The 26,901-nt window shown below is 34.2% G+C and overlaps 1 protein-coding gene across 5 annotated transcripts in view; it reads left to right on the top strand.

Moving 5' to 3' along the window:
• The window catches only part of Acbd5 (acyl-CoA binding domain containing 5), a 45,183-nt gene that overhangs the window by 14,049 nt on the left and 4,233 nt on the right, over nt 1–26,901 (top strand). For 4 of the 5 annotated variants that reach the window (XM_071599813.1, XM_071599814.1, XM_071599815.1 and 1 more), the window contains exons 6-12: nt 3,383–3,514; nt 4,721–4,921; nt 6,289–6,395; nt 13,244–13,511; nt 17,654–17,853; nt 23,375–23,419; nt 23,735–23,844. In XM_071599813.1, the coding sequence (XP_071455914.1) occupies nt 3,383–3,514; nt 4,721–4,921; nt 6,289–6,395; nt 13,244–13,511; nt 17,654–17,853; nt 23,375–23,419; nt 23,735–23,844 (1,063 nt within the window). The remainder of the gene's footprint in view (nt 1–3,382; nt 3,515–4,720; nt 4,922–6,288; nt 6,396–13,243; nt 13,512–17,653; nt 17,854–23,374; nt 23,420–23,734; nt 23,845–26,901) is intronic. The other variant, XM_071599812.1, reaches the window with a different exon arrangement.

The following is a 26,901-nucleotide window of genomic DNA, read 5'->3' as shown; positions in this document are numbered from 1 at the left end:
TTTTTCCAAGAAAAAACATTGTATAAAGTTCTAAAATACTATAAATCCTTAGGTTTTTAACCTTAACTGTTGTTAAACATGTTAGGTGGTTCACTTAGTATGAACAAAAGTTTGATGAATCATTTTCAGTTTTACTGTATGAATTAGAATAACAGTTCCATGGAGTAAAGTATTTTCTATCTAATTTTAAAATGAGCATGTTTACAGTGTGGCTTAACTATAGCAAAACAAGCAAAAACAAGACATCAGTGAATTCACATATCTCTTTTAAAAAATTTTCATTTTTTCAGTAAAGGATCAATAGATTATGTTTTGCCTACCAGAAGGAGTTAAATAAAATGCTAGATCTGCAGGCATTAACCATTTGCTCTTTAAATTTTTTTAGAAAGCAGAATGATATGAAACCATAAGAGTAAATTTAGATGAAAATTGTGTATGCTTTAATTAAAAATTAGCCTGGATTCCTGTTCATAACGCATCTTTTAATAATTAACAGATTTGTAGTGTTTCAGAACAGTAATTTTCCTGTGCTCTTAAAAGGCCTTATAGTTTGTGTCTTTCATGGCAGTAAACCATGTGTAACTGACAGTGTCTGCTTGTTTGTTGCGCATAATTCTGAATCACACCATTCTATATTATTTTGCAGAGGAACCAAATATTAATAATTCTCTTTATACTTTATGCTTATTAAGCTGAGGAAAAAAACTTAAATGTTTTCTGTATCAAGCATACTGTTAGAATGCAGGTGGAAATTTTGACCTATTTCAGTAGTGTCTAATCTACTGGCCAGAAGCATTCTTGAACAATAAAGTACAAAACAAGGAAGAGTAAATGATAGTTATAAGTGCACAGGACTAATTACTTTCCTTTAATTTATTAATCCCCAAAGCTTTGAAAACCTAAGATTGTTTTGTAACTCATTTGGTATAAAAACCTGACCTCATATGAACTTATTGTGGAATAGAACCTTATCTGAAATGACATGAGGGTATTTTGATTCTTTATATGATTCAGTGTGACTAACATATTTTCCTGCAAAAATGATTATATTGTTATATAAAAATAATAATTATGTTATTATTTTTAGTGAGCTGTTTGAGATTCCATATAGGAAGTATTATATAACATACTATGTCATGTACATTTGCAAAATTAAAAAATTTCTGAATCCAAGAGTTGTCAGTAAGGAATTATGACCTACACTGTAATTTATTTAACTTAGACCATTCTGATGGCTATTTAGATGATTTGCTCTTTTTGATCTTCAAAAGCTGTTGAGAGTAACTAACTATGTACATGATATTTTACATATTGAAAGTATGTCTGTAAGAAATAATATTAGAAGTGAAATAAGAAATGTTTGTAATCTTGTAAGAATTGCCAAATTTCAGGCCAATTGCAATCTTGACTCCTTTTTTTTCCCCAAACAAAGCATCCTGTTAAAAGTAGACATTTAAACCCAGTGGAACAGATATATCGGTTTCATGTGGTCTTTTTCAGAATATACATATGTGATAAGTTTTAAAATGTGAAAGTATAAGTTCTCCAATTTTTTGACTTGTACCTTATTTTAGGAGTTTACTAACATTAAATATGATCCTAGTTTTTCCAAAGTCTTTTATCAGATTGAGGAAATGCCCTTGTATTTTTAGTTTCTCTAGCACTTTTACCATGAAGAGTATAGGATTTGTTCAGTTTTTTTCTTCATGTATTGTGATAATCATGTGACTTTTGTCCTTTAGTCTGTTAATATGGTATATTGCATTAATTGGTTTTTGGATGTTGAGTTGGGCTCAAGAGTAATTTCCTTTACTTTTTCTAATTCATCACAGAACTGTAATGAGACTGCTATTTCTGTTGTGAAGTACTTCTGTTACAACTATCCATTTAATGGGGGTTTAGGTGATTCCTGTTTACATTTTATTGAAGATGTTCATGGGTGGGTTGTTTCTTGGCTATTTAAATTTGTTGTTCTTCCTTTTTCTGGTTGTCAGGGAGATTCAGAAACTATGCTGCTTGTATGCCTAGCATGCACAAGGTCCAGGTTTGATTCCCAGCACTGGAAAAAAAAAAATTAGTACATAATACAATACTTTAGGCTTGGGATGCAGCTTAGTGGTAGAATACTGTTTACTTAGCATGTGCAAGGTCCTAGTTTGGTCCCCGGCACCATAAAAAGAAACAAACAAAAAATATATGCTGCTGCTGCCTTGATTTTGTAAAAATAGAGTTAAATGTTTGTTCTGTTGTTCCTTTAATTAGGTAGGCTTAAATAAGAATATAGGCCTGATTATTTAAGGTGTATGATGTTTTGGAATTTAATATATTATTTGGGATGCAGAGAAGCATCTAAAATGCATTCATTTCACAGAAAATAAAGCCCAAAAGTGTATGAAGGAAAATTACTTCTTTTGGCTTTCTAAGAAGACTTCAATCTCTTTAAAAAGAGTTGATGAAAATGGTGTTCTGTGTTCCTCAAAACATGATCCGGAAACTAGTAGAATTGGCAACACATGGGAACTTTATGGAAATGAAGTACCTCAGACGTACTGATTCAAAATATGTATCTTAAGAAGATTTCAGTTGATTATGCATGTTATAGTTTGAGAAGAAGTTCTGATATATTTACCCTGAGGGTTTAACTTTGTCTAAGACAACAATTTGCTGCTTTGATAGATCACATTACATTAATTGATGCTTTAAGGAAATTCTTATGTATCATAATAAAGACATGAGAATGTGAGTTATGTACCTGAAATCTTCAAGGTAATAAGGGAAAAAAATTGTTCGAATGGAATTGAATTACAGGTTTTTTTTTTTTTTTTGTGTGTGTGTGTGCTGGTGATTGAACCCAGGTACACTCCACCACTAAGCTACATCAGCAGCCCTTTTTATTTTATTTCGAGACAGGGTCTCCCTAAGTTGCTGTGGCTGTCCTCAAATTTTCGATCTTCCTTAATCTCCAAAGTAACTGGGCTTATAGTTATGTTATAACTGTGCCCAGCTTCCAACTATAATATTGATGAGATTGTTGGTAGGGTCAAAAATAGCATATTTATGTTTTCAGGTGCTAACAGTATATCTCTTTATTTAATATGTTTGAAGAAGACTGTTTCATCTCTAACTTTACTGTTTTGATTGATGTTAACTTAAAAATAATTTATCACCTGCCTTGTCCATAAAGGAATTAAGATAGCTTTATCTTTTTTGTTTTAAACTTAACAGTGGAAGGAATTTGCCTATATAAATGTATTTGGAGTCAAAGAATACTGTTAATTATCTATAAAATTCTAATATTTAAAATTCAAAATTATTTTATTATAAAGTACAGAATTATCATATATTACCACATTAGTGATTAAGTGGTCATTTCATGTTTTAGATCTTGGTAATGTTCTAACTTCTACTCCAAATGCTAAGACTGTTAATGGTAAAGCTGAAAGCAGTGATAGTGGAGCAGAGTCTGAGGAAGAAGAGGCCCAAGAAGTAAAAGGAGCAGAACAAATGGATAATGGTAAGCTTTGGATAATGGGCCAATAATTTTGCACTAATAAAATGAAAAGGTACAAAGACTTGAGCTGATATGGTACTGTATAAGATTAGTGCATGTGGTGGGATGTGAGTTGTTGACCTTATATTCAGGTTTGTGGTGGACCAAAGGCCCTATTACAGAGTATTAAGTTTCCAACATGGACATGGTTATATTACCAAGGACCAGAAACAAGTTAAACTCTCACTATCTTATCAAAAATAAAATAGAGGGGCTGGGGTTGTGGCTCAGTGTAAAGCCCTTGCCTAGCACATGTGAGACACTGAGTTCAATTCCCAGCACTACATGAAAAAATTAAATAAACAAAATCAAGATATTGTGTCCATCTACAACTAAAAATATTTTTTAAATAAATAAATAAAAATTCAGAGAAATAGACTAGCTTTTAATTTTTATGTTTTTAATTAAAAAAAAATTTTTTTTTGGTGGTACAAAGGCCTTGGGTTCAATCCTAAATTGCTGGGGCTGGCCTGGAATTTTGAATCCTCCTGCCTCAGCCTCCTGAGTTGCTGGGATTACAGATGTGCACCATTGTGCTTGGCTCCAGGAATCAGTTTTTTTTTTTTTTTTAAATATATATTTATTTTTAGTTGTAGTTGGAGACAATACCTTTATTTTACTTATTTATTTTTATGTGATGCTGAGGATCAAACCCAGGGCCTCACATGTGCTAGGCAAATGCTCTGCCACTGAGCCACAACCCCAGCCCCCATCCAGGCATCAGTTTTGATGAAGATAAACACTAGAATTACAGGAGCTGCATTCAGGGAGCCTTGTTTGTGATTCATGGGAAGATTATTTTAGAAGGGGGATATAGAGATATAGTAAAACAAACCACACAACTTTGTTTTGCTTTTACTTTTCAGTCTTTGAGGTATCTTTTCTCTAGAGCAGTTTGTCTATGCCTGGTAGAGTATAAGGACTTTGAAAGATTATTTTTAGAAGACTTACAGGGAACTGAAACACTTTTGAAGCTAATACAATTTCTGAGTAAGCCCTCAACATATAATAAGCTCCTTTTCAAGGAGTTCCCCATCTCTGTGATCCAAGTAGGAAACCCTTCAAAAGGATTATGATAGAGTGGGGAATTGAGTAGCACTTATTAGAACATAATATCAGAAGTTGACCTACTGTGAACTTTTTATTTATCTCTCCATTTTCTCATAAAAGCTAAGCAGATGATGAAGAAATCAGATTATAAGAATTTGGAGATTATTATCACGAATGGCTATGATAAAGACAGCTTTGTTCAGGAGATACAAAATGACATTCATGCTAACTCTTCTCCAAGTGACCAAAGTGCTGATGACGTAAAACCTGTTGATAAAAACATGGAGCAAACTGAAAAAATTGCTGCCTGCATTCACCAAGGTATTGTCCCCAAATATTTTTTTGTCTAGCCTTTATCTTATTATTAAAATATTCTTTTAATAATTTTAGTATATTTAGGAATAGTCTCAAATTTTAAAATATAAATATTTATTAATATCTTAGGGTTGATTAATGTTACAAGGTTTAATAGCTTTGAAAGACAGTGAAGTAAGAGCTGGAAATTTTATATTTGTATTGAAACTTTTTTTATGTTAACCATATGATATTTCAGAATATATTTTAAACTAAAACTTCCAAATTATTACTTTTTTTTCCTGATTATTTCTCCTACCTTTGATTATATGGTGCCTTTGTTCTGAAGTCAATAAGATTAATTTATAGTCTTTTTTTTTTTTTAATGCTTACTTTTCAGTTTTAGGTGGACACAATATCTTTATTTTATTTTTATGTGGTGCCGAGAATCGAACCCAGTGCCTCATGCATGCTGGGCGAGTGCACTACCACTTGAGCCACATCCCCAGCCCTGTAATTTATAGTCTTTTCATGTCCTAGGACTCTCCGGGTGGGCCTGTATATACATATGGTGAATTATTAATAGTGGTCCAGTTTAGTCCAGAAACCAAGAAATATCATTTCTTAGTGTAACAACCAAATTTGCATAGTTGCATCTCTCATTTAGGCCTCATAGGCTGACTTTATAGATTTTCTTTTCTTTTTTTTTTTTTTTTTGGTACTAGGGCTTAAGTCAGGAGTACTTTATTATGAAAAATATCCCTAGTCCTTTTTAAAATTTTTTTATTTTGAGATTAGGGTCTGCTCAGTTGCTTAGGATCTCACTAAGTTTCTGAGGCTGGCCTCAAATTTGTGATCCTCCTGCCTCAGCTTCCCAATTCACTGGAATTATAGGCATGTGCCACCGAGCTTGGTGGTTATTAGGTTTTATAAGTTTTCAGCAGGACAGTGTTTTCTAGAATTCAGTGGTAAAATACTTTATAATCTTTTCAAATAAGAACTGTTAACTAAGCCCAGTGCTGTGGTCCACACCTGTAATCCCAGCAGCTCTGGAGGTTGAAGCAGGATTTCGAGTTTAAAGCCAGCCTCAGCAATTTAGTGAGGTCTTAAGCAATTTAATGAGACTTTGTTTCAAAATATAAAAAGGACTGGGGGTGTGGTTTAGTGATTGAGCTCTCCTGGGTTCAATCCCTGGTACTAAACAACAACAACAAAAGAAAGCCAGAAAAAAAGAACTGTTAACTAAATTTAAATTAAAAAAAAGCGTATGACTTGGTAAATCATGTGTGTCACTCAGTATGCACATAATATAGAGCTGGTGAAGTTTGAAAATGGAATGTGTTTTTCTTCTGTTAGAATATAATTATGCTACTTCTGTAATTGTTCATATTTAGATATAAATGATGATCATGTTGAAGATGTTTCAGGAATTCAGCATTTGACAAGTGATTCAGATAGTGAAGTTTACTGTGATTCTATGGAGCAATTTGGACAAGAAGAGGTAAAAATGACATTTTCTGATTGGTAAGTTTTCAAAGTGGTATATCAGAATTCAATGCATAACTTCTGTTAATAGCAGATGTACATGCTGTTCATCACTTTGAAAACATACCTCTAGAATGTTAAAGCATTTATATTTTTACTTTTTGTTAACTTTTCTATATAAGATTCTAGAATATTCAAAGAAAATCCATACTATTTAAATATTTTATTTATTACTTATAATTTATGTATGTTTATAAGTATTATGGCAGAGGTGGGATGGAGAACCAGAGAGTAAACTGTTTATACTAGACACTATGTTTTAAACATTGATTTGATTAATAAAGAAAATTTAATAGTTTTCAATCAAATAAGCCTATTTTTTTTTAAACAAACAAACATTTATTTTTTAGTTGTAGTTGGACACAATACCTTTATTTTGTTTGTTTATTTTTATGTGGTGCCGAGGATCGAACCCAGGGCCTCGTACATGGTAGGCAAGTTCTCTACCGCTGAGCCACAACCCCAGCCCCCAAATAAGCCTATTCTTCACATTGACTCTAATTCTGCACTAAAATTTTTAGTGAAAATCATCTTTAAATTTTAGTTAAGATTCTGTATTAAAAGAGAAAATTTGGAAAAAAAACAAAACCCACAAAGTCCATGTTTTGTTTTGTTCTTTTTGAAAACTATTTCTGTTGATGATGAGGGTGTTTGCGACAACTGGAATTCTGTTTGGCAGTTTTACATCCGCTCCCCACTTCTCTTATACCCTGTTGTGATAGAGTTCCGTGTGTTGTATAGAAAATCATCGAGCTTTTACCTCTAATATAATAATTTTAACTTTTTATGTACCCCCCTTTTTTTTCATTTCATAAAGCAATTGAATCTACTCTTAGTTTTCTCAAATTAAAAAAAAAAATTTTTTTTTTAGGTATAGATAAACACAATACAATGCCTTTATTTTTTTTATGTGGTGCTGAGGATCGAACCTGGGTCCCGACCTTGCTAGGCAAGAACTCTACCGCTGAGCCACAATCCCAGCCCCTTTTCTCAAATTTTTAAACATGAATAAAGAATTTATTGACTAAGGTTAAACATAAATGAATAGTACAGACTGGAAAAATAATAAGGAGCCCAAACTGAGAATAAGCTTAATAATGGAATTTGAAAGTAAGTGATAAGAACCCAGATTCCCTTTTATTTTCTCTTAAAATTTTTATTGTTTGGAGAATGTTGGTGAAAAGGATCTGGATAGGATGGAATCTCAGTAAATATCTGACTACTAAATTCTAGGTTTGCCCCTGTTTTCTCTATAAATCCATAGTAGACTGAGTTATTTCTTGGGGCTCTCTGATCTCTTACCTCACTGGCCTTTGTTAATACCACTCTTGTGTCAGGATTTTACTCCACATCCATCCTGGCCTTCTTTAATATCCTTTTTTCTTCTAATATGTCAAGCCTCTTCTCCTTTTCATATCCAGCATTAGCAACTGTGCATTCATTTGGCCTGGAAAGTTCCTACTTTCCATGTAGTGGATTAACTCCTGTACATTCTTTTCACCCTAACATAGGTGTTCCTTCCTAAAGGAATTCTCTTAGATAGGTACAGCTCCATCTCATTACCATCCTTACCAAGTCTGTTTTAATTATAGATTGTCATCCACAAATGACTTAGATGGAATCTTTTAAAAATATATTTAAGTAATCTTTATTATCAATTTTGAAATCCTTACAAATCCAGGTCTTTTTAAGTTTTTTTATACCTTTATTTTATTTACTTATTATTATTTTTTTAGTTATAGATGGACACAATATCTTTATTTTTATTTACTTATTTTTTTAATGTGGTGCTGGGAATCGACCGTAGGGCCTCATGTGTGACAGGCAAGCGCTCTACCACTGAGCAACAACCCCAGCCCCTTTTTAAGGTTTTTTTTTTTTTTTTGTGTGTGTGTGTGTGTGTGTGGTGTTGGGAATTGAACTCAGGGCCTTGTGTGTTCGAGGCAAGCACTCTACCAACTGAGCTATATCCCCAGCCCTTTTCAAGTGATTTTTGTGGACCATTAATATCATGTTTTTCTTTTTTATTGTTGTTTGTTTGACTATTACAATTTAAACATTTTCTTTTTCTCTTCTCACTGTATTTCTGTTATAAAAGTATTTATTAAACTCTGTTAATAGCCTCTTGAATGTGTCAGTTAAGTTTAACTCCCAGACCACCACACAGAGTAAGCAATGTACATACCAAAAATCTTTGGTATATTTATTTTGTTACAATTTTTAAAAAAATAGTCTGATATGATATTTAGAATTTGTTTAAAAATAATTCACTGGAAATAGGAGTCATAGGTGAAACGAAATTGGCCCTGAAGTGGTAATTGTTGAAATTTGGTAATTAGTACTCTAGTCTGTTTGACATTTTCCATAATAAAAAGGCTAAAATAATTTTGGAATATTTTTTTCCTGATGTTTGCCTTTGAGAGTTTTTCCTTCTTCTGTTAGAATGTTGAATTTGATTGTGTTCTACATTATCACTTCATCAGGAGTTTCCTTTGCTCTACTTCCTTATGATTTTCAGTATTACTTATTCTTAGGATTCATTATTTGTTTTCTTCCCAAACTTCATCTCATATTCAGTCTCCTCCATTGAGGTATTTAGCCTGTCTGTTAAGGTAAATAAAATCTTGTTTTATTAGCCTGGCACGATGCCACACACCTGTAATCCCAGGGCTTTTTTGTTTTTTGGTACTGGGGATTGAACTCAGGGGTACTTAACCAATGAGCCGCATCCCCAGCCCTATTTTTTTTAAATATTATTTTTTAATTATAGGTGGACACAATATCTTTATTTTATATTTATGTGGTGCTGAGGATTGAACCCAGCGTCTCACACATGCTTGGACAAGCGCTCTACCTCTGAGCCACAAGGCCAGGCTCCACAGCCCTATTTTGTATTTATTTAGAGACAGGGTCTCACTGAGTTGCTTAATGCTTTGATTTTTGCTTAGGCTGGTTTTGAACTCACAATCCTCCTGTCTCAGCCTCCCAAACTGCTGAGATTACAGGCGTGTGCCTGTCTCAATCTCAAAATTTTAGTGAGGTCTTAAAGCAACTCAGACTCTCTAAATGAAATTTTAAAAAAGACTAGGGATGTGGCACCACTGGGACCCTGGTTAACCTCCCGCCCCCCCCCCCAAATCATTTATTTTATTATTGCCTGACCTATTATTAATCTAACCTCAATCCTAAATAACATTACCTTCAAATTATTTACTCATGACAGATGATTTATAATAAATCATTTTTTAAAAATGTATGTATTGGAATTTTATTTTCAGGATTTTTATAGTGTTTTTTAACACAGCAATCTTATTTATTTATTATTTATTTGCTGTGGCGCTAGGGATTGAACCCAGTGGTGCTTTACCATGGTTGTATATCCCCAGCTTTTTTTAATTTTTATTTTGAGATAGAGTCTCACTCAGTTGCCAAGGCTGACCTCAAATTTGTGATCCTCTTGATTCATCCTCTGGAGTAGCTGGGATTACACTCATGCATCACCAGACCTGCAGTGATCTTTTTTACCTTGTTACTATTTTTATTGCTTTGGTTTCTTTCCTTTCAATAGGGCTTATGGTCTGAAAATACTGTATTCCACTGATTTTACTAAATTGCTGAGGTGATAGAAAACCTTGTGCTGTCTAGGGCCTCACCTCACTTAAATTATTGCTTAAAGAAAAGTCAGGGGGGCTGGGGATGTGGCTCAAGCGGTAGCGCGCTCGCCTGGCATGCGTGCGGCCTGGGTTTGATCCTCAGCACCACATACAAACAAAGATGTTGTGTCCGCCGAAAACTAAATAATAAATATTAAAATTCTCAAAAAAAAAAAAAAAAAAAAAAAAAAAAAGAAAAGTCAGGGTTTTTGTTTTGTTTTGTTTTTTGATACCAGGAATTGAACCCAGGGGCGCTTAATCACTGAGCTACCTCCCCAGCCCATTTTTATATTTTTGAGACAGGATCTCACTAAATTGCTCAGGGCCTTGCCAAGTTGCTGAGACTGTCCTTGAACCTTTGATTCTCCTGCCTCAGCCTCCTGAGCAGCTGGGATTACAGGCATGTACACCATGCCTGGCTATTTCGTAGTTTTTGTTTTCATCCAAATTGTATTAAGTTGAATACATTATAAATCCCTGTTTTTTGTTTTGTTTTGTTTGGTACTGGGGATTAAATCCAGAGGTGCTTTACTACTGCCATACATCCCTAGCCCTGACCCTTTTGATTTTTTATTTTGAAACAGGGTATCACTAATTGCTAAGGATCTTGCTGAATTGCTAAGGCTGGCCTTGGAACTTGGAATTCTGCTGCCTCAGCCTTCTGAGTCTCTGGGATTACAGGCATGTGCCACAGTGTGTGGCTATAAATCTCTTTCCTAAAATATAAAAATTTTTATAGATTAAATTATTAGACATTTTTTTCTACTTTGCTTTATACATTTTCATATCTCTCTTAAGTTGTGTTTCTCAAATTTTTGTTTTTGGTACTGTGGACTACACCCAGGGGTACTTAACCCCTGAGCCACATCCCCAGCCCTATTTTGTATTTTATTTAGAGACAGGGTCTCACTGAGTTGCTAAGTGCCTCCTGTTGCTGAGGCTGGCTTTTGAACTTGCGATTATCCTGACTCAGGCTCCCGAGCTACTGGGATTATAGGTGTGCTCCACCGTGCCTGGCTGTTTTTTAACAGGGAGCCTATTATAGCATAGATTCCTGGGTCATTATCAATCCCAGAGTCTCTGATTTAGTAAGTCTTAGTGGGACCCATGAATTTGCATGTCTAACAAGCTCTGTTTGCTGCTGCTGCTGCTGCTATTGGTCTGCAGACCATATTCTGAGTAGCATCAAAAACATGAAATAAAATACTAGAGTTCTACCAGAATTGGTAGTATGGGTGGGACTGATATTCCTACCCCCTTGTTTTCATCACATAATTTTGTTTCTCGTTATACTAAGAAGATAAAAGAATAGGTTATTGTTCTTTATACCTAACACTTACTTATTTAACTTACTGAGTATTAGCTTATTTTATTTAATTCTTGCCAGTTTTCTTCCTACCTCACTGGATAACATGTTCTTCCCATTTAAGGCCAGTTTCTCTGATTTGCTTGTGTCTTATTTTTTTCCCACATTGGAGACTTCCATTTTTTCTACTCCCTAGACTATTCCAATGATTGTGTCTCTTCTGATTCTTTTTTCTCATGCTAAACACATGTTCATATCCCTTCTGTCTTTGAAAGGAAATGCTTTCTTTTTTAAATTTTTAGTTGTAGATGGACGCAATACCTTTATTTTGTTTATTTAAAGTTTTTTATATGGTGCTGGGGATTGAACCCAGTGCCTCATGCGTGCTAGGCAAGCGCTCTACCACTGAGCCACAACCCGAGCCCAGAAAATGCTTTCTTAATCTTGTGAAACCCTCTAAGTATTGTCTTATTGCCCTTCTTTACTTTATGGCCAGACATTTTTGGGATTGTATTCATTAACTGCATTCATTCACCTCAGTCAGGTTTCTGTCATACATGCCAACTTGTCTCTGTTCACTAATTTGAAAGGATGCTTTATATTTCCTGTCATTTGACTATCATTTAAAAATATTAACTATTCTCTCCTGGAAAATATTTCATTATACCATTCCTTTAAAAGGGTTTCTCTTTTACCTGTTAGGTTCCATGTAGTCTTCTTCTTTTGAGTTTTTCTTTTTCTGTTGACCTCTTAAATTTAGTGTTCCTCAGACATGTAGTTCTAGTTACCACTTCCTCAGTATCAACCGTTTTTCACAGGCTGATTACTCTCAAGTGATAAATCCAATGTTTTATCTGAATTCCAACTGCCCTGTTAGATATCTTGCCTGGGGACCTCAATTTTTTCTTATCTGTAATAGTACCATTTTCTCTTTCTGTTCTCCTGAAACCTCTTTATCCTCAGTATTTCACCTTGGTGAGTCAACAAATCATCTAGTCTCTAGAGACTTTTCTTTCCCTTACTCCCCTCATTCAGTCTTTCAAGTCTTGTTGATTCTATAGTGTTAAATGTTCTCAAGTCTGGGCTGGGGTTGTAATTCAGTGGTAGAGCACTTGCCTAGCACATGTGAGGCACTGGGTTTGATACTCAGTACCATATAAAAATAAATAAATAAAATAAAGATATTGTGTCCATCTCCAACTAAAAAATATTAAAAAATAAAAATTTTTTTTTAAAGTTTTCAAAATCATCCTGTATCCCAACTAATTTATTGGTTCATGATGTTATTATTGTGACACCTTTGACTTGGCTTATATCATTTGTTCTTATTTGTTCTTCAAGTCATAATTGATCTAATTTCTTTCAAGAAGTCTGTTCTAAGCCTCCACTCAACCCCAGTGTGGGTTTGGTACCTGTTCTCTGAGCTCCTATAACATTCTTTGCATGTCTTTTCATAAAACTTATTAAACAGTGTTGTTATAACCTTCTCCGATTCCCTAAGATTGTAAGCTTCGTACAGGCAGGGATCCTATCTCTTTCTTCAGAGTATCCCTAAAGGTAATAATTATGGTAAGAATAGAAATTTACATGTTTCTTGGATGAGTGATTGACTCATAAGAACAGTGCACTGTGAAAATGTCATGGACAAAATCATTCCTATCTTTTTTTTTTTTTTTTTTTTTAATGGCATATAGGAAGTTGGTGATGAATTGAAGAAATTTTTTAGATTAGGAATATTTCCATTAAAACATGAAATAACATTTTAGATGGTATTTTGGTGCCATGAAAACTTTATGGTATATAACAATTTATAGTTTTTAATGAAGTGTCATTTTAAATTTGTAGTCTTTAGACAGTTTTACATCAAACAATGGACCATTTCAATATTACTTGGGTAGTGATTGCAATCAGCCCTTGGAAAATTCTGGTTTTCCTGAAGATGTCCAAGTATCTCCTAGAAGTGGCAACATTGGAAATATGCAGGTGGTAACAGTTGAAGGAAAAGGTGAAGTAAAGCATGGAGGAGAAGATGGCAGAAATAACAGTGGAGCACCACACCGTGAGAAGCGAGGCGGAGAAAATGAGGAATTCTCTAATGTCAGAAGAGGGAGAGGTGTGTATTCCCTTTTCTTCTTCCTCACTATAAACTAATTGGTAAAATGGGAAAGTTCTAAACAAAAGAAGCACTAATATGTTCAGTATGCAAAGGTTGTCATAAAGCTGAAAGTTAATAACATCTTTAGTTTTTCTTTGTCTAGTTTTCCCCTTTAACTCTGGGCATAATGTGTCATCTCTGAAAGCATCAGAGGAAACATTTCCGTTTCTAAAATTTTAATGCAATTTTTTTGTAACCAAATTTATGTTCTATTTCCCCCCTGAACAATCACTTTTCTAGCTGTGCTGATGCCTCTTCTCCTGTCATCCCCAGGTAGAAATCTGAGTTCTTTATCTTTTCCACATTTCCCCACTTAGGACAAAAGAGATCATTTAAAGCTGACAAGTAACAAATATGAAAGAACATTTAACACTGTAAAGATAAACCTTTAGAATAGTGATGTCATCAGGTAACAGAATAGAGTTGAGTGCAGAAGAAAAATAAATGTGTTCATTATAATTGTTTCTGGTAAAGGCTGGGATTGTGGCTCAGTGGTAGAGCACTCACCTAGCATGTGTGAGGCCCTGGGTTTGATCCTTAGCATTACATAAAGATGAATAAAGGTATCGTGTCCATCTACCACTAAAAAATATTTTTTTAAAAAAATTGTTTCTGGTAAGAAATAAATAGATGTTGTGAAAAAAGAATTAAAGATATTATAGAAACTTATGGTTTAGGACTAGGATTGTAGCTCAATGGTAAAACATGTACTTCGCATGCATGAGGTCTTGTGTTTAATCCTGGCCACACACGCACACACACATACACAAAAAAAAAAAAAAAAAAAAAAAAGGAAAGGAAAATAATGGTTTTAAAATAACTACTTGAACAAAATACAAAAGCTCATCAATTTACAATGGAGCTACGTCCCACTAAGCCCATTATGAGAGCATTATAACTTGAATATGCATTTAATATTTTTAACTTATTGAGCAGTGTAGCTGCTCCCAAGTCACTGAGATTAATAGGCATGTGCCACCATGCCTGGCCTCTTAGCTCCTTTTCAAATTTTATTTTGAGATAGGATCTCACTAAATTTCCCATGCTGGCCTTGAACTATCCTCTTGCCTCAGATCCTGAGTAACTGGGATTACAAGCTGTGTCACTGTCCCTTGTTTTCCTTTTAGTATGTTTGTAAGGCATATTATTCCTGTTCAAGAATGTACAGTATACTATTTTGTGATCTTTCTATAAAGTCTAAACTTAGCTTGTGAATTAAACTTATGAAAGTTAATTCCAACCTGTTCTTTGTAATCCTTGCCTTTATCACCTTCTTCCTTTTTTTATTTTCGAATTACTTCTTTTAAGCATCTATTTTGAATAAGCAAAGGAAATGTTTCCACTCTGATGTCTACCTTGCTCCTTCAATCACTGCATCTTTCTATATGCCTTTCCTATCATGGTATTTTGCCTCTTCTTTTTAAATATTTGATTATCCCTTTCCTCATATTTCAATTTAAGAAATGGTACTTTTTATAAGTACCTAATAATTTATATTTAACTTTATTTATTTATGTATTTATTTTTTTGCAGTACTGGGTATTATACCAAGGCCTCATACATGCTAGGCAAGTGCTCAACCATTGAGCTATATCACTAGCCGTACATTTAACTTTAATTAAAGGAATTAACTAGGCACAGCGGCACACTACTCTGAATGGCTTGGGAGGCTGAGGCGGGAGGATTGCAAGTTCAAAGCCAGGCTCAACAACTTAGTAAGGCCTTAAACAACTTAGTGAGACCCTATCTCAGAAAATTAAAAAAGGCCTGGGGTTATAACTCAATGGTTATGTGCCCCTGGGTTCAAGCTCCAGTACCAAAAAAAAAAAAGTAGCTTATTACCCTTGTATCATTTTACTCATTCTCTTTCTCATTGTTCATTACATGTTGAAAGTGGGCTCTCAGGATTATTAGGCAAGTGTATGTATGGTCATAACACTCTGACTAAATGAATGAAAAGAATATGAAAATATCTAAATATATGACACAGCCCTAAAACTAGTTAAGGAACTTGGTCTTATACCATAAACTTTGCAAAGTATCAGCAGAGCAGCAGACAATTAGGAAGAAAATGAAGGATCTGATTTGGAATATATGGGAAATTCTACCCCATCCTCTGAAAAAAGCAGTTCAATGAGGATGAAGGCAAGTTATGAAATTTGGGAAAAAAATCTCTTCAATATATTGGATATAAACTGTAAACGATAGTGGCTTGAATAAAAGAATTTATAGTGTCCTCTTAAAACCTCTTTGGATAAATAAATAGAATAACTGAGACTCGCCCCCAACACCTGTGGTTGAGAAGAAGGTTGGAGAATGGAGAATAATCTGATAGAACTAATCATCTGTTATACAGAAGGCATAAGAGAGAAAATGAAAGGGGGATTGGGTAACCTAGCACCTGGTTCACTGAACTTCATATATCTAGCCAGTTACTTCCACGGTGGATAAGCATAACTATAGCCAGAGTTTGAAGAAACTGGGATTTGCTTTCACATTTGATCTTCCCCTTCTGGTTTCTGATCAAGAAGACTTGGTAAAAGCAAGGGGGAATAATTGCTCAGGGATAATTATTTCTGACTGCCAAAGGCCCTTAAGGCTTCTGGTATGAGGAAAGATCTGAAATGCATACTCCATTTCTGCAAAGGTAGGGTAATGTGTTTGTACTGTTAAACAGAGCAGCATAAAACTCAAGTCTTTCTGAACAGAAGTGTGGCGATACTCATTAAAAACCTTGACAAAGTTGTTATCCTTTTATTCAGGAATTATTATTCTTGGAATCTATCCTAAAGGAATCAGTGGAAATTTGGATAAGAATTTATATTCAAAGACATTTCTTGCAGTGTTATTTGTATTAGCAAAAATTTGAAATCATCCTAACTATCCAAAAGTGAAGAATGAGTGAATTACTTCCTGGCTTAACTAAGAAATTTGTGCATTCATTTAAATGTCTTTGGAATAACATTTAATGATACAGACATATGTTCATAATATGCTTTAAAAAGACAAGTATAAGGGGTAATGCCAATTTTGTAAATATCTGCGTAGGAAAAAGAATGGAGGGGCTGGGGTTGTAGCTCAGTGGTAGAATGCTTGCTTAGCACATATGAGGCACTGAGTTTGATCCTGAGCACCACATAAAAATAAATAAATAAATAAAAGTATTGTGTCCATCAAATATATATATATATATATATATATATATATATATATATATATATATATATATGACATCTTTTTTTAAAAAAATTTTATTTGTTCTACTTAGTTGTATATGACAGCAGAATGCATTTTAATTCATCGTGCACAAGTGGAGTGCAGCATTTCAATTCTATGGTTGTAAATGGTGTAGAGATGCACCATTCCTGCAATCATACATGTACCTAGGGTAATGATGTCCATCTCATTCCACCGTCTTTCCTATCCTCATAATCCCTCTCCACCCTTCCCTTTGCCCAATCCAAAGTTCAAGAAAGGACAAATCTTACCAAAAAAGAATGAACAGATGCTAGCAAAATCTCAGTAGTAATTAGGTTTTAATATGTATTAAAAGTATACAATTTATAATAAGAAAAACACATTTAAAAATCTTTTGTGAGACAATGTAATGAAACCAAAAATGACCAAAAAGGAAAACATAACATTTATTTAATATAACTTTTAGTACTCTAGAGAAGCAATCTTCAATTTTTTTCAGTTTTTTTACCTTTTGGTCAAGAATTTTTTAGAATGGACTCTGCACATGTATCTGTTTGTGAATTATATGAATATAGTCACATATTAATATATTATATGTAAAACATTAGCAAAATTTTTTTTAAATAGGTCAGAATAAATATGTTTATTTTGTATTTTATATAAAACATATAATGTTTTATATTATTTTATGTTTTATATTTTTTATTTTATATGTTTATATGTTTATTTCTTTGATCCTAAGAGTTATTTTGTCTATTTCCTGATTGTTTCTATTCTACTTGAGAGATTTAGATCTTAAATAACAGAGGAAAATGAATAAAACATTCTATTTTTATTTAAATACAAGCAAAATTCTAAAAAAGTTTTATTTAAAACTAACTTATTTTGCTCTCTTACAATAGGACATAGGATGCCACATTGGAGCGAAGGAACCAAAGGTGGGCAAGTGGGAAGTGGAGGTGACGGAGAACGCTGGGGCTCAGACAGAGGATCACGAGGCAGCCTCAATGAGCAGATTGCTCTAGTGCTCATGAGATTGCAGGAGGACATGCAGAATGTCCTTCAGAGACTTCAAAAACTGGAAACACTAACTGCTTCGCAGGTAAGCTTCTGACTGTATTTTTTCAGTTGTTGATAGGCCTTTATTATTTTATTTATTTATATGTGGTACTAAGAATCAAACCCAGTGCCTCACACATGCCAGGTAAGTGCACTACTACCCAGCCACAGCCCCAGCCCACTTACTTCATTGCTTTTTGGTTTTTTTAAATATTTATTTTTTAGTTGAAGTTGAACACAGTATCTTATTTATTTATATGTGGTGCTGAGGATCGAACCCAGGGCCTCACACATGCTAGGCAAATGCTCTACCACTGAGCCACAACCCCAGCCCACTTCATTGCTTTTAAGTACAACAAATAAAAAACTAAATGAAGTGTTCTTCTGTTTGTGGATCCTGCAAAGCAGTGAATAATCTGTTTTTCAGATTTATACAAATCATACATTTTCACAATTTACCCAAAGTGTAGTGATTTTTCTAAAAACTAAGAAGGATCTACTGAATACTACTTGGTATTAGAAGAATAATCGCTACTTCCATTGCAGTAGGCTTCCATTGCAAGATAAACACATTGAATGTAGAAACATAAACAAACTGATACCCACAGGATTTCTAATAACCATTGTGAATATATATATATATATATATATATATTTTTTTTTTTTTTTTGGTATTGGGTATTGAACTCAGGGATACTTTACTGCTGAGCTACATCCTCAGCCCTTTTTATTTTTTTAATTTGAGACAGTCTCTCTGCTAAATTATGGAGTCTGACCTCAAGCTTTTGATGGCCCCTGCTTCGTATAGCCTCCTAAATTGCTGGGATTATAAGCCTGTGCCATCCTGCCCAGCTCATTGTGAATATCTTACCCTTTACCAAATCAGTAATTTACTCAGTGTATCATAAGGTTTCTCAATGGTATGTATCCCAAAGATTCTCAATTATGTTTTATTATCAGACTGTGAATCCCTAGATTTTCTATGAACACGCTAAAATACTATGCAAATTTTATTTGATTTTTGAGGAGGAAGATTTGTCTTTATCAGGTTCTCAACAAGATCTGTAATAAAAAGGTTTAAAAATAGTGTCTCATGTGTATGATCCAGTGTTTCAGAGTCTCTTTCACATTTAAAAAAAAAAAAAATAGGGCTGGGGTTCTAGCTCAGTGGTAAAGCACTTGCCTAGCATGTGTAAGACACTGGGTTTGATCCTCAGCCCCACATAAAAATAAATGAATAAAAATAAAGGTACTGTGTCCATCAACAACTAAAAAAAATTTAAAAAATAATAATAATTAAAATAAATAAAATAATAATGAAAATTAACCCAGTTTATTTTTTTTATTTGTTTTTTAAAAATACTTATTTTAGTTGTCAATGGACATTTAGTTTTATTTATTTACATATATGCAGTGCTGAGAATAGAATCCAATGCCTAACATATGCTAGACAAATGCTCTACCACTGAGCTACAACCCCAGCCTAAGTTTATTTTTTAAAATACAACAAATAAAAAGAAAATTGAATTTGGAAAAGGAAAAAGGAATAATGCCTTAAATAAATAACATGACATTCTTATTTATATAGGTATATGTAAGTTGTTTATCAAATAAACTTTTATTTGTATCTTTCATTAGTAAGAAATTGTAGTATTTTGTATGTGCTTGAGAAATAAAGTATATTTAAAGTCTATGATCCCGGTACACTATTCCTAGGATAGATAATACAGAGTTATCTTAAGAGAAACCAAGAAGAGGTACCCATACAGAAAAGCCTCTTTTGTGTAGTTATTACTGAACATTATTGTTCCAATCTGTTTTGTTCTCATTCTGTGATTTTATTTTTAAATTGTTTTTCATTTTGCAATTTTATTTTTAAAAAGAATATTTTGTATATATTTAATGTCTTTAATGATACTGAAATATTGCTAAAATTCTTTTGATATTATTTATAAGTTTTACTTTTTCATTGTTGTCTCATACAAACCCTTTTTTTAAAAAAAGATTTGGGGTCCTGGAACTGTAGCTCAGTGGTAGAACTTGTACTTATCATATAGGAAGCCGTGGGTTCAGTCTCCGTCTTCGAGGAAAAAAAAACAAAGATTTTGATATGATAAAGAACTTTTTAAAAATGTGTATAATTTACTTGGATGACTCATGAGTAGTAAATTGAAGATAGAATAGTAGTAGATTGTAGAACTGAAGGAGACTTAGTTTAACAATCTTGTTAACAGAAAAAGAAACTAAGTGTTGGGAGGCTATATTAATTAGTGGCAGAGCAAAGTCATAGTAAGCAGTAATTACTGTCATTATGAAATGATAATGATAATGGTGATAATAAAATAAAGATGATGATCATAAGATAACTTGGTTCCTCCCCTCAGGAAGCTCACAACCTTAAAGAGGACCTAATTTATGTAATTTTCTGTTTTCATATTTCCTTTGCAATGGTTACTATAGGTAGAGTATCCCTTCCTCAAAATGCTTGGGACCCCAAGTATTTCAGATTTCAGAGTTTTTGTAGTTTGGAATATGATCATAGACTTTATCAGTTTAGCATCCATAGTTTGGAAATCCAAAATTGGAAATGCTCCAAAATCCACAACTTTTTTGAGTGTTGTGTTGTCATTCCAAAAGGTACTCAAAAAAGTATTGGATTTTTTTTATATTTATATATATATATATATATATATATATATATATATATATTTTTTTTTAAAGAGAGAGAGAGAGGAGAGAGAGAATTTTAATATTTATTTTTTAGTTTTCGGCGGACACAACATCTTTGTTTGTATGTGGTGCTAAGGATCGAACCCGGGCCGCACGCATGCCAGGCGAGCGCGCTACCGCTTGAGCCACATCCCCAGCCCAGTATTGGATTTTTGAGCATTTTGGATTTTTTTAGATTTTCATATTAGCAAAGTGCTACCTATGTTGTTTGAAGTTTTTCCTTTCAAAATGAATTTCAAAAAACAAGGGGTGGGAAGCTGGGCGCAGTGGTGCATGCCTGTAATCCCAGCAGTTTGTGAGACTGAGGAAGAAAGATTGCAAGTTTGAAGCCAGCCTCAGCAAAATCAAGGCGCTAAGCAACTGAATGAGACCCTGTCTCCAAATAAAATACAAAATAGGGCTTGGGATGTGGCTCAGCAGTCTCGTGTCCATGAATTCAATTCAAAACAAAACAAGGAGTGGGATCAGGAAAGGGTAGGCTAGGGATGTAGCTCAGTGGTGAAGTATTTGCCTGGGTCAGATCCCCAACATCTCAGAGGGAATAGAAAAGCCTTCAGTAATCCTCTATTTTCATCTAGCAATAGAAGAATAAAATATTAAACTGTGACTTTCTAAATAGAACTTACATAAAAGTTTCTTGGTACATATGGATAAATATCCTAGCAATAGTGTACCGGGATCATGGACTTTAAATATACTTTATTTCTCAAGCACATACAAAGCAAAACCAAAACTGTGATCTTAATTAAACAAGTAGTGCTGATTACTTTTTTTTTTTTTTTTGGTACTGGGGATTAAACCCCAGGGTGTTCTACCCCTGAGCTATATTCCCAGCCCTTCCTTTTTTTTTATTTTGAATAGGGTTTTGCTAAGTTGCTATGGCTGGCCTCAACTTGCTGTCCTCCTGCCTCAGCCTTCTGAGTCATTAGGATTACAGACATGTGCCATTGTGCCCAGCTAGTGCTGGTTACTTCTTAGCTGTAAGCCAAGTTCTGTTCAACAGTTCCAGTTCAACTTTAGTGTTTGATAGGTTAGTTTCTACTGTAAGGAAGGGTAGTTATTCTGTCTGTCACTTTGGAATTTGGTCACCATGAGTTTCATTCCAATTCATAGTGACTAAAATGATGTTGGATATAAGTTATTGGATACCTAGGAGCCCAGTTTTTTAATTCTACCCTTTATTACATTTAATCTGGAGAAGTGCCATACGTACATTTCTTGGTTGAATATTATTATGCGTAAGAGTCATTACTTTTTCTTCATTCTTTTAGCACTTGAAGTGTTCAGCTTGAGTGTACTACAACTTTAACTCACCAGTGTAACACTTTAATGGTCGATAGGGACTAATGCAACATCTAGAGGCATCTAATTTAGTTGCACTGTAAGCCATATTCATACTAGGCTACTTGAAATCACATTATCCATAAGATTTTTTTTAAAAAAACTTTGTTTTAATATTTTTTTAGTTGTCAATAGACCTTTATTTTATTTATTTATATGTGGTGCTGATAATCAAACCCAGGGCCTCACACGTGCTAGGCAAGCCCTCTACCACTGAGCCCCAGCCCCAGCCCACCCATAAGAATTTTAAAAGCCTGCTTTCCTTCTGCCCCACCTTGCTGCTATTCTATCTCACAGAACTTCATCACGTTGGCCTTCTAGTTGTTCCTTGAAGTTTCCAGTAGTCTCTGTCTCACCCTGGGTCTTTGAACTTACTTTTACTTTTACACAGAAGGCTGTTCCTTCTGTTAGCAACAATTTTGAGCCTACCTCAAACAATTTATTTAAAATTGCTTGCAAGTATGCTGCGGGTAGAACTCAGTGCAATCCTCCTCACTGCAAAAAAAGAAAAACAAAATTGCTTGCAGGCTTCAATTCTTCTGATATGTCTCATATGTCTTCCCTGTTTTATTTTTTCCTTATGGCATTTTTCACCCCGGACATGCTGTAAATTTATTATTTTGTTATTATCAGTATCCCTACACTGGGTATGTTCCATTAAGGCAGGGATATTTGTCATTTTGCTTCTTCCTATACCTTTAGTACCCAGAATACTGACTAGTACATAATAGATCTCAGTAAACATTTATTCAGTGAATGGATGATCTCATTAATCTTCATTCCCTTTATCTAAAATTATAATAAATAGAGAAAACTGGAGCAGTAAGTTGCTAATAAGTCTAAGGAAACTTGATTTAGATTAAGTTTCCTGAATTAATTGAAAATTTTCTGTTTAATTCATATTGCTTCTCAGGCTGAGGGTGTAGCTTACTGGTAGAGCACTTGCCTAGCATGTATGAGTTCTTTTACAGAATTTCCCAGCACTAGGAAAAAAAAGAAATATATATCTATATATCTATATCTGTACACACACACATACTGCTTCTCACTTAATAATCTTTAATACTAACAGTTCATTTCTCATATATATCATATATATATATATATTTTTTTTTTGCTATAACTTGTCAGGAATTCCCCAAACAAGTCTTTGGACACTGTTTACAGTCTACTTTAATTAATAATCAAGGCTGCAGTTCTCAAATGTGCTTGTAAATTGCTGGTTTGTATGGAAACAAAGGAAGTAGGTAATGTAATAAGACCCTTAAAGAAGCAAGTGCTTAAACTGATTTGAGGGTTTTGGGGTCTTTTGTTTGTTTTTTTGGTGCTGGGGATTGAATCCAGGGCCTTGTGCATGCGAGGCAAGCTCTTTACCAACTGAGCTATATTCCTAGTCCTAGACTTTTTTTTTTTTTTTAAAGGACAGGAAGTAGAAAAATTACCATATATTTTTTTCTTTTGTCAAGATGAGTCACTTTCATTTGTATTCACAGGCAAAATCATCAACATTGCAGACTAGTACTCAACCTTCCTCACAAGTAAGATGTTTTTTTCTTCAAATCTAAGTAGCAGGGTTTTAAATGAGTTATAGTACATTTAGATTACATCTTGAGGGCTGTATGGTATTTAAGATTAATTTTATCCTTTAAAGCTTTGAAGTTAAAAAATATTTGTTTTCTGTTTAAGTTTGAAATGTTCCTGAAAGTTTATTTACTGAGTTATGGCCTGAAATACAGAATATCACTTTCCTTTCACAAGGATTTTTATATTTTCAAAATTAAGAATTAAGCATGTTGTTAAGTTTATAATATAATATTTAATAGATTATTGACAAGTTTATTTTATTTTTCCAGAGACCATCTTGGTGGCCCTTTGAGATGTCTCCTGGTGCATTAACTTTTGCTATTATATGGCCTTTTATTGCCCAGTGGTTGGTGCATTTGTATTATCAAAGAAGGAGAAGGTAATACTATAGTTTTATAATTTGAAATGATGCATAAATTCTTATAACTGATAGTAGACAGTTTTCACCAACAACTAAGAGAATAGGTCCATTGTCATATTGAACATTCTATACTGATCCTGAGACTAAAGCTACCTTGGAAATGATATGTTGGCGATTGCTCAGTACTTGTTAGACTAGTTTTCCCTTGGGAACTTCTGATAGATTTGTATGCCTATGATCTGCTCAACAAGAAAATGACTATGTGCTTCTTAAGTTTTATGGCTTTATGATGTTTGTTTTGGGCCCTTTGCTAATATAAATGACAGTGGAAAGGTAAACAGATAATACTTGCTTACTTTGTATACCTTTGACAGATGGGCATTAACATTTCAGAAAAATTTCAGCCTGCTGGTTGACTGTATCTAGAATTAGGAAGTAGTTTAAGATGAAGGCCAGAGTTCCAGTTTGGGATGATAGAAGATAACTCAAATAGGTCTGAGAAATAGCTTGGAATTCCTGAATGTACCCTGAATCTCTGTCCTGAGGTGAGAATACTTGTGTTCCAGAAAATCTTCAGTCCAAAAATTGGACACAAGAACTGAATTACTTTCTTGAGCGAATTGGCAAGGTACTTACCAATTCATCATTACTTTGATGGTGGCCTTATTGATTGTGTCTTCCATGTTTCATCATCATCTCTCATTAAGTAATAATTGATGGGTAAAAAGCAATAGGGCACACTTGACACACATTTAAAAAAATCTGTGAGTTTAAATATTTATGGGTGTTTTTCCTTTACCAAAGAATCCAGTTATAATCTATCACAGTAGGTAGGTTGAAATGCATATGAAACTTAAGTTGCTTTCTGTTTTTTTTTTTTTTTTTGGCACTATATCCAGGGCACTTAACCACTGAGCCACGTCACCAGACCTTTTTTAAACAATATATTTTATTTAGAGACGGTGTGTCGTTGAGTTGCTCGGGGCCTCACTAAGTTGCTAAGGCTGGTTTTGAACTTGAAATCCTCCTGCCTCAGCCTCCCAAGCCACTGGGATTACAGGAGTACACCACCAAGCCCAGACTAAGTTGATTTTTCAATAGTACTTTTACCTTTTAAGTCCATTCGTATATTTGTTGTTTGTTTGTTTAATGGATTCTTTTTTTTTTTTAAGTTTGTAGATCGATATAATACCTTTATTTTATTTATTTTTATCTGATGCCAGGGATTGAACCCAATGCCTCATGCATGCTAGGCAAGCACTTTGCGACTGCGCTACAACCCCAGCCCATATTTGTTTTTTTTTTAATTGTCAAAAAGATATAGATGTTGGGCTGAGGATAAAGCTCAGTGATAGAGCACTTGCCTAGCGTCGGCAAGAACCCGGGTTTGATTCCCAGCACCATAGAGGGGAAACAAAAGAACTATAAACTTTTAATTTAAATCTGTTTTTTCTTTTACACATTATAAATTTCTCCTATGATGTTTGGGCATAGACCTGTTCAGTGTTTTAAATTCTAGTTTCCTTGACATAGGAGAAAAAAAGAACCAAATCTTTTCTCAATAAGTAGTAATGCTCAACTTAAACAGTAGGCACAGTGACACTAAAGGTAGGTGTTTACATATTTTGTACTGTTTCAAAATTATTTTTTTACTGTGTTAGGGATTGAACCCAGGCCCTCACACATGCTGGGTAAGCTCTCTACCACTGAGCTACATCCCTGGACTTCAAAATTCCTTTTCATGTTTTCTTTGTAGAAGAAAGTTGGAGGGCAGTGAAATTTGGGATAGGACCAAAATAAAATAAAATTTGATTAATAGTTATCTTTTGGGGCTGGGGTTGTGGCTCAGTGGTAGAGTGCTTGCCTGGCATGCGTGAGGCTCTGGGTTCCGTCCTCAACGCATTTAAAAATAAATAAACAAACAAATAAATAAATATATTGTGTCCATCTACAACTGAAAAAAAATATTAAAAAAAAATAGTTATCTTACCACTTCATTAAATGTTTAAAAAAATGCCGACACAGTGGCGCACACCTATAATCCCAGTGGCTCGGGAGGCTGAGACAGGAGAATCATGAGTTCAAACCAGCCGCAGCTAACATTTGTGCTAGAACCTCACTCAGACAGTTTGTCTTTAGAACCACCCACATCTGTCTTTGTCCATCATTTCATTTATCCTCTTCCAGAGGCCTTATTTTCTTCCTTCTGCAGGGAACTCCTGTTAGGTGAAAACTGATCTGATTCTTGAAAATGTCACTCATGCCAAGGAGGTGTAGATAAAAGGATTTATACAGAGCGTAAGAAATGATCTGATTATTTCAAATCTGAGTATTTCTACAGAGAGGAATGACTAATATGAAAGTTTTAGACAGGCATCTTGAGTGCTCAGGAGGGTATGGAGATTTTACAGCAGTGGAACATTTTGCAGAACTTAGGTCATATGTGATTGTTGTGTCTTGTGGTAACAAGCCTACCCTCTCCCGGTAGCTCATTCACTCTGATGTCATTAAAACCATTGTGTTATATTTATCCAAGTTTGGGGGCTGTATGTTTCTGTCTCCCCTGTCACTAAACTGAGCCCTTTTGAGCGCAAAGAGCCTGCCTCATTTATGTCTGAATTCAGGTGCACAAATAGAGTCTGGAAAATAACAGATACTAATATGTGTTGATTAAATGAATAGTCTGGGTCAATTAAGCTTTTGGTTTCACAGCTTTTCCATTTTCACAAAATTATGAAATAATTCCCCTAAGTCTTGATTGTATAGCCAATTGGAAAAGGATGAAATTCTAGAAGGGAAGAAAAAAGGAATGTAAATTTATTTATTGAAAACTGTTTGGGCCAGGTGTGGTGGTGCAGCCTCAGCAACTTAGGAAGGCCTTAAGCAACTTAATGAGACCCTGTCTCAAAATAGAAAATAAAAAGGGCTGGGGATGTGAATCAGTGGTAAAGCACCTCTGGGTTCACTCCCCAGTACCAAAAATTAAATAAATAAAAACTTTTGGTTTTTTTTCAGTGCCTACAATTAGATCCTTCCTATTGGGCTAAGTCACATGAAGTAGTTTTCTGAGGATCA

This window comes from Marmota flaviventris, chromosome 12 (assembly GCF_047511675.1).
Source record: "Marmota flaviventris isolate mMarFla1 chromosome 12, mMarFla1.hap1, whole genome shotgun sequence".
NCBI classification, from domain to species: domain Eukaryota; kingdom Metazoa; phylum Chordata; class Mammalia; order Rodentia; family Sciuridae; genus Marmota; species Marmota flaviventris.
This window is presented reverse-complemented; position numbering and strand designations above follow the sequence as displayed.